A 10,000-nucleotide genomic window follows, 5' to 3' on the forward strand; every position below is an offset into this window, starting at 1 on the left:
CGTCGTCATCATCATCATCATCATCATCATCATCATCATCATCATCATCATCATCATCATCATCATCATCATCATCATCATCATCATCATCATCATCATCATCATCATCATCACCACCACCACCATCATCATCACCATCATCATCACCATCATCACTATCACCATCATCATCATTATCATTTTCTATATATATACTTTTTTAATGAGAAGCTTTTTTTCTTCATATTTGGCTCTCATAAGTCTTTACATTTTTTTAGTCCCAGAATACATGCCTATTTCTATTTCTTCTTCGTATTGACATTAGAATTTCTCGGCTGTGTTAGATTTGTGTAACTAAGAACTTTTTCTTGATGTTTCTTCCTCATCCTGTTCATATACGTATCCTCAATATGTCTCCTCTTTTTTTTTTTTTTTTTTTAAAAAGGTCATAAAACACCAAATATCTTCCCGGAATCTCAGTCGGCTCAATCTCTTTCCACTTATATTTAAGCCTTCACTCCCTAATCTGAGTTAACTAACTAAGTACGAGAACATGGTCCTTTCCTTTTTTAGTCTCAATCTACAGATGTCTCTCGTTATCGTGAACGGATTAAAGTGTGTACAGGACACGCGTAGTATACGCACTTTATATACAAACGCGTATAGCACGTACACGGGTAGCCTGGTCAAACACGTATAGAAAGTATGTGTATGCGTATGTTTTTGTGTATTGTTTTGCCTCGGATTTTCTCTTTTTGTATATCGTGTATATGTTATGTATATGTATATAGATGAAATATGTGTAATATGTAATATATAATACATAATATATAATACATAGTATATAGTATATAACATATAATACATAATACATAATACATAGTATATAATATGTAATATGTAGCATGTAATATATAGAATATAATATATAATATATAATGTATAATGTATAATATATAATATATTATATATAATATATAAAATATAATATATAATATATAATATATAATAAATATATAATATACAATATATGATATATAATATATGATATATAATATATGATATATATAATATATAATATATAATGTATAATACATAATGTACATAATACATAATATATACTAATAATATATAATATAATATGATATATAACATAATATATAATGTATAATATATATGATACATAATATGATATATAATATATAATATATAATATATAATATATGTATATAATATATAATATATATATGGTATATGATATATGATATATAATATGTAATATAATATATATAATATATAAGATATAATGTATATAATACATAATATATATGATATATAATATATATTATATAACATATATAATACATAATATATAATATACAATGTATGATATATGATACATAATATATAATATATAATATATAATATATAATATATAATATACAATATATAATATATAACATACAATATATAATATATAATATAATATATATAGTATATAATAGATAGTATATAATGTATAATATATAGTATATAATATATAATATATGATATATAATATATAGAATATAGAATATAGAATAATATATGATATACAATGTATAATATATAACATACAATATATAATATATATATATGATATATAATATATAATATATAATATGTAATATACAATATATAGTATATAATATATAATATATATAATATATAACATACAATATATAATATATAATATATAGTATGTAATATATTTATATATATAATATATATATAATGTATAATGTATAATATATAATACGTAATATATAATGTATGATATATGATATATAATATATGATATATGATATATTATATATAATATACTGTATATGATATATAATATATGATATATAATACATATATGTATTATACAATATATAATATATAATGTATGTATATATAATATACAATATATAATATATAATATATAATATATGATATATGATATATGATATATAATATATGATATATAATATACAATATATAATATATAATAAATGAATTATATATAATATATGTTATATAATATATATGTGATATGTAATATGTAATGTATAATGTAAAATATATGATATATAATATATGATACATAATACATAATATATAATATATAATATGTAATATATAATATATGATATATAATATATAATGTATAATATATGATATATAATATATAATATATGATATATGATGTATGATATGTATAATATGTAATATATAATATATGATATATAATATATAATATATGATATATAATATATAATATATAATATATGATATATAATATATATATAATATATATATGATATATAATATATAATATATAATGTATAATATATGATATATATAATATATAGTATATATTATATAATATATAAAATATAATATATAATATATGATATATAATATATATATAATATATAATATACAAAATATAATATATAATGTATAATATATAATACATAATATCTAAGATATGTTATCTAATATATGATGTATGATAACATATAATATATAATATATACTGTATAATATATAATATATGATATATAACATATATATGATATATAATATATAATATATACTGTATAATATATAATATATGATATATAATATATGATATACATTATATGATATATGATATATAATATATAATATGTAATATATAATATATAATATATAGTATATGATATATAATATATAATATATCATATATTATACGACATATGACATACAATATGTAATATAAAATACCTAACATACAATATCTAACATACAGAATCTAATATACAATATCTAATATACAATATACAATATACAAAATACAATTTACAACATACAATATACAATATACAATATACAATATACAAATATACAAATATACAATATACAATATACAGTATGCAATATATAATATCTAATATACAATATACGATATACAATATACAATATACAATATACGATATACAATATGCAATATGCAATACGTAATATATGATACATGTGTAACTTTTGAAAGTTACCAGTAGCAGAATACATAAGCGTATGCTCTACGTGATCGGGAACCTTATCAGTGTGAATGGACAACCATTACTATAGCCATTGGTCTTCCTCTAAACCGATATTTCTTTTCCAACTTCCTGCTTCCTCCTCCTCCTCCTTCTGTTCCTTCCATCAACTCCTCCTCCCTCTCCTCCTATTCCTCCTCCCTCCTCCTCCTCCTCCTCCTCCTCTGTATCTTACTCCTCCCACCCCTCTTTGTACTACTACTACTACTACTACTACTACTACTACTACTACTACTACTACTACTACTACTACTACTACTACTACTACTACTACTACTACTACTACTACTACTACTACTACTACTACTACCACTCCCCCTCATGTTTTTACTGCTACTACTCCTCTTCCCACTCCTCTTTGTAATACTCCTACTCCTCCATCTACTCCTCATCCTCCTCGTCCTCTTCGTCATCCTTCTTTTTTTTTTTACTCCATCCCTCATCCTACTCCTATCTCTTCGTCTCTTCCTCCTCCTCCTCCTCCTCCTTCCCCTGATCCCTCCACTTTTTCAAATTCCTCCTCCTCCCCCTCCTCCTCCTCCTCCACTTCGTCCCTCTCTTGACCATGTGGGAGTGACATTTCACTCCCCCCCCCCAAAAAAAAAGAAGTAAATAAATAAATAAATAAATAAATAAATAAATTAATAAATAAATAAAAACTCTCCACCAACTCCTTCCTGGTACTCCTGGAAGCGCCGATGGTCAGCTGTCGATGTCAGTCCAGGTGTTGCTCACACCGCGACGACGGTTGTCTCTCGAACTTGAGGACGCGCCTCAACCACGACGACACACCGCCTGATGAAGACCCTCTCGGTCGCGGCAACGATCCTTCTCTCTCTCTCTCTCTCTTTCTCTCTCTCTCTCTCTCTCTCTCTCTCTCTCTCTCTCTCTCTCTGTGTGTGTGTGTGTGTGTGTGTGTGTGTGTGTGTGTGTGTGTGTGTGTGTGTGTGTGTGTGTGTGTGTGTGTGTGTGTGTGTGTGTGTGTGTGTGATTCACCTTGGTCTTTGAATCACGTGTTGGACTCGTGATCGACAGCTATTTCCCTCCCGGAAGAGAGCTCAGAGCTCGTATGACCGATCTATGGGTAATGCTTTGACCTTACACGCACACACACACACCAGCTCCCCGCCCACGAGAGTTGGAGTAACGACTCGAAGCGCAGCGATACTGAAATTATTTTCAGCCCTGGGCAGGATTCGAACCCGGACCGCCGTAGTGACAGTCTGGGACTCTACCAACCGCGCCACCGTGTGTGTGTGTGTGTGTGTGTGTGTGTGTGTGTGTGTGTGTGTGTGTGTGTGTGTGTGTGTGTGTGTGTGTGTGTTTGTGTGTGTTTATTTGCGCGCGCGTGTGTATGTGCGTTTTCACACATGCGCGCGCATACTTGTATATGGTTGTCTGCATAGTCCCTCCATCTTTCCCTATGCCATCATCCCCTGAATTTAGTCCTGATATTATCACAACTCGATCCCCGTATCTCCTCCTCCTCTTGGCTGTCGTCCCGTTGCCATGCACAGGATCCTTCTCCGTCCTTGCCCCCAAGCCCGCCCAACCACCCACACTTTCATCCTCACGCCCATCCGCACGCTCGTATATCTCTCCCCGTCAGTCTTCAGCGTCTCCGCCAACCTCGTCTTGGAGCCGAACACAGCCCAGATCGATGGTCCGCGGACCGTTTACTGCTGGGTGGCTGTTGGAGGGCATGGGGGGAGATGTCTGGGTGAGTGTAGAAAAGCAGCGTGGGGCCAATTATGGCCATGGGTGGCTGTCGGGAGAGGGCAAGTCGAGGGCCACGGGGGCGAAGAGGACACCTTTGGCAAAGATCTCTTGGCGTGGTTCTCAGAAGTCAGGCGGAAACCTCCGAGCTGGGTTGGGTCAGAGGGGCACAGTGGCCAAGTGCCCGTTAACGCTCTGTCAAGTCACTTGAAGTCCACGGGGAGCTGGCATGTGTCTGCGTGTGTGTGTGTGTGTGTGTGTGTGTCTGCGTGTGCGTGTGTGTGTGTGTGTGTGTGTGTGTGTGTGTGTGTGTGTGTGTGTGTGTGTGTGTGTGTGTGTGTGTGTGTGTGTGTGTGTGTGTGTGTGTGTGTGTGTGTGTGTGTGTTTACCTAGTTGTATTTACCTAGTTGTATTATACGGTAAGGGGAGCTATGCTCGTACTGACCCCCATTTGTATCTCTCAGCATCTAGTTTGTTCTTAAATTCTTGTATGGTGTTTGAACATACAATTGTTTCGTCCAATTTGTTCCAGACATCCACCACTCTGTGTGTGGAAAGCTACTTTTTTCAGATCTATTCTATAACTATCCTTTTTGAGTTTCTTTTCATGTCCCCTTGTTTTTCTTTTATCCCATTTTAATAAGTCTTCTCTGTCAAGGACTACCATGCCTTTCATGATTCTGTAAATGGCCAATAGATCTTCTCTTTCTTGTCTTTGTTCCAGGGCTGGCTGGTAGTTCCAGTTTAGACAATCTTTGTTCGTGTGTGTGTGTGTGTGTGTGTGTGTGTGTGTGTGTGTGTGTGTGTGTGTGTGTGTGTGTGTGTGTGTGTGTGTGTGTGTGTGTGTGTGTGTGTGTGTGTGTGTGTGTGTGTGTGTGTGCACGCGCCCACACGTGAGCTCTGTAATTTATGGCGTAGACATGTCTCGTTTGTTTTAAGTCTTCGCCGCACCGAACAATATACTCTTCCTATGTTCATCCAGAGACCTTTCACGCACTTAACTTGTAGTCTCATACATAAGAATACATATGTTACTCAGTCTTTGTATTCCAGAGCGTGATATGAATAGACCAAGTCTTTTGGTTGTTTCTTTTGCACGAGGTTAAAATTATTATTTGATGTTATCGGAGATGCAATCGTGAGTAACCTTGGCTGTCTTGTTTCTTTACAGACGCTCCTGGATTCCGTCCCAGTGTTGCTGGGTCGCATTCCAGTGATCGCCCTTGGCCCTACTTCGGCAGCAGCGGCCTCCCAAACGACCCCACTCACCCGAGCGAGCAGCCATTCTCGCCTCCCACACCCACCCACGACCCCTTGATGGCGATAAGACGAACATATCACCCTCTCGCGGACGAAAGCGCCTCTTCCGCGGTGACGTCAGCGCAAGAGGCTTCGGGTAAGGAGGACGACGAGGAGGAGGAGGAAGGGGAGAAGGGGAAGGAGGTCGAGACGAAGAAACCGGAATTCGATCCTACCTTGCCGGGTAATGTCACGGCCCAACGCGGATCACACGCCTTCCTTCCGTGCCGCGTTCTTCATCGAGGTGACAAGTCGGTGAGTTCGATACTCTGTGGTCATTCCCTTTGCACTTCCTTCCTTCTCTTAGACCACATCCCTGTAGCTCAGCACTTCCTGTGTCCTTTCTACAACCCCCTCGAAGTACTTCCTTCTTTCTTAACGATACATTAAAATATTTACCAAAAGCATTAAACTATTCCCATAGTACTGAGCGGGCTAGGGCATCTTTATTTGAGATGAAGGTCGAGGGGATGGTGGTTCGAACCCAGCCACCGGCGAAGTTGAACTAAGGGCATGGTTCATAAAATTCCACGCTACAAATTCCTCTGTAAGAGGCACCGTCCTAGCCTTCCGATGGGAGGAGTTTGTGACGTTAAACCATAGCATCACATTTACAAGGAGCTAAGATAAAAGAGACAACAAATGGGTGAAGTCTGAGTTTGTGCCTTGACTGGCCACGTGTGGAAGGCGTCATTAAGTATATGTATTAAACTATTTCGCTCTCTTGTAGGATTTCTTTGGTAATACCAATCACCTGAGAATACTTTCAGTATTCTTATACTAAATTAATTTTCAGGATGAAGTAACTGATACCAAAGTTCATTGCTGATGGAAATCATAAGAAATAGATATGTACAAGTGGTGCTGGAAGTACATGAGTTTATAAAGGTATAGAGAAATGGGTACATTTATCCATGGGTAACTGGAATGTTTTTGTAATGTATAAATTTTCACCCTCCCCACGTTGTCACTCCTAAGGACCATTTTCTTTTGTCCATTTTTTTTTTTTTTTTTTTTGTGATTGTTGTCACGAACAACTTCACGCTGATGCTCTCACACTATACCATCTGGTAGACCTGCCCGGTAGGGTCGTGATCCTTCTCGATCTTTCTTTTGTTTTGTTTTTATTGAGATGAATTTTATGCCTTTGTTTTTTGCTACTTCCCTTGTAAGGAGAAAAAGTCTTTGGTATATGTATGTATGTATGTATGTATGTATGTATGTATGTATGTATGTATGAATGTATGTATGTTAATCATCTATCTGTCTCACTTTTTATTATTTCATTTACTTTTTATTATTTCATTTACCTATTTATCGATTGATTAATTGATCAAATAATTAATTTATATATAATCATTTATCTTTTTATCTAATTACTTATATATCTATTTGTATTATTCTTTTATTCATTTATTTATTTATCTATTAATTAATTTGCTTATTTATTTATTTATCTATGTATTCGTTTGTTTGTTCATTTACTGACTTATCTATTCATTGACTTAATTATCTATTTGCATTATCTTTTTATTTCTTTATCTATCAATTTGTTTATTTGTTTATCTATTCATTTATTTAATTATCTATTTATAAATTTATTTGTGTTTATCTATTGGCTTATCTATTCATTTACTTATAATTTATTTGGAACGTAGCCCAGTTTTCTGTACTTGTTCTTTGCTTATGATTAATGTAAGCACTCTTAGTTGAGGCTGGAGCAGCCTTGCAACTTTTGCATGCCTAAGTATGTTGGTCAACACCTATTTGCGTCCGTTTTATGCACAAAGTTCCTGGCCTTTGCCTGAAATTATTTTTACGTTGTTTTCCGGTCGTGTTCTTTTTCTTAAAGAAATTTTCCTTCTGGTTTTGGATTTCTTCTTATACTCTGGTTCCAAGAGAACGGTGATTTGGAATGGAAAATATATAGAGGCTTGAATGCGTAATGTTTTTTTTATTTTTTTTATTAGTTTATAGTGTGTTCATATTTTGGTGTATGGGATACGTTTATATATTAGAAATGTAGAGTATAGAGATCTGAAAAATGAATTATACTCGTATTTTTTTTTAAATTACGGAAAGTTGGTATCCCTGGTCGTAAGACATTGTGGCACGTACGTCTGGCCACGATTACCAACTGAAACGAGAAAACAGTGACCAAACAGATGGGTTGTATATTTCTTTTTTAATACCATCTGAAGCTACATTTCAGTTATACAAACACATGCATGCGTACATACATACATACATACATACATACATACATACATACATACGTACATACATACATACATACATACATACATACATACATACATACATACATACATACATACATACATACATACATACATACATACATACATACATACATATATGTATACATACATACATACATACATACATACATGTGTACACACATACATGTATACACACATACATACATACATGTATGTACACATACATACATGTATACATGCATACGTACGAGTACATACACGCACACACACAGACACACACACACTCATATAAGATTATAAAAGTCAAAGATACTGTAGTACGCAGTTTGTGTAGTTTAGCTGGTGTTGAATGCGGTAAATGAAAGAATATATTCTTTTGAAGTAATGGTTTAATAAGAAGAGGATACGGCGCTTGGGGCCATGGAGACCGGAACGAAGAAAATCTACTTGACTGGAGGGCCGGGCCTAAGAACTCTTCTTCGCCTTTGAGTCTACTTCGAAATTATGTCTCAAAACCGTAGTAACGAAGAGGCTTCTCGAGCTCATATCTCAGTCAACATCTTGCGCTGCTTTTGACGACTATAGTGTCTTTTCTACCTGTAACCAGGCGATTTGAATCATTATAGGGGAACCCTTCATCCTCAGTGGAAGGGGAGGAAGCAAAGATATCTTAACGAAACTCTCCGGGAACGGTTTTGGAAAGAAAACGGAGCTGAAGACGTTGCGCGTGGATTTGGTACGAAGTTACAAAACTGTCGTATTCTCATGCGCGCGCGCTACATATATATCTCGTGATATTCTTAGACGACACTCTGTAGGGCTCTCGAGGAGAGGAGTCGCTATGTACACATACACAAAGGAAACACTGTATACACGAGAAGTCGCTGGGTACATACCCTGTGACGGCACTGTGTACATACACTTTCAACCACGTTCTAGTGCCCTGCTGGTCTTCTTTTCCAGAAGTGTGATGCTGTATTTGTCGCTGCACTTATCACAGCAGTAGACCCAGCAAAGCAAACAGAGGCTCTCCTCTTGCGTAGCGTCTTCCGGCAGAACCTTTCTCCATTTCGAATTTCCAGAAGGAACTGGAATAAAAAGAAGAAGAAGAGGGAGATGATGAGGTCTCAGACTGCTAGATCCGAGAAAGACGGACGACCGAAGCGGAGAGTCGTCAGTCTTTCTCCTTCAGTCCGATAGGAGGAATTTAATCGAAATGGAAGAGGAAAAGAATGCCGGAAGAAAGAAAGAAAGAAAGAAAGGGGAACTTAATTACCCCTTCTCGCCTCACCCAATGACCGGATTTGGCTTCCCTTAACACCTTCTACCCTCCCCCGTCTCTCTATTCTCACTTTCTCTCCCCCCACTCCCCCTTCCCCGACAAGGATCGAACTCGAGTTCGAGAAGTGATTCGTGCGCTGGTGGCATAGCTCGCCAATTTCCTAATCAATCTCGCTCAACTCAGGAACTGCCGGAGTGGAATACGTGATTACTTTCTCCAACACTTGTAGGGCCCCACGATCGAGGTCTGGAAAAGGTGTTGGGGGAGAGGGGGAAGGGGGGGGCTACCGACGTGGTAGCCGGGGCTAGGGGGGGGGGGTTCTTCTGTTCCATCAGAAGCCCAGGTCAGACCTTCCTCAGCGGCCGTAACATTGGGTT

General features: G+C 35.5%; 1 protein-coding gene across 1 annotated transcript in view; it reads left to right on the forward strand.

The window, feature by feature from the left end:
* LOC143019431 (uncharacterized) overlaps nt 1-10,000 on the forward strand; it is a 301,610-nt gene that overhangs the window by 141,363 nt on the left and 150,247 nt on the right. The window contains exon 2 of the mRNA XM_076175067.1: nt 5,974-6,356. Within this exon, the coding sequence (XP_076031182.1) occupies nt 5,974-6,356 (383 nt within the window). The remainder of the gene's footprint in view (nt 1-5,973; nt 6,357-10,000) is intronic.

The sequence above is a fragment of the Oratosquilla oratoria genome, chromosome 37 (assembly GCF_046742065.1).
Source record: "Oratosquilla oratoria isolate Oo_2021 chromosome 37, ASM4674206v1, whole genome shotgun sequence".
Taxonomy (NCBI): Eukaryota; Metazoa; Arthropoda; class Malacostraca; order Stomatopoda; family Squillidae; genus Oratosquilla; species Oratosquilla oratoria.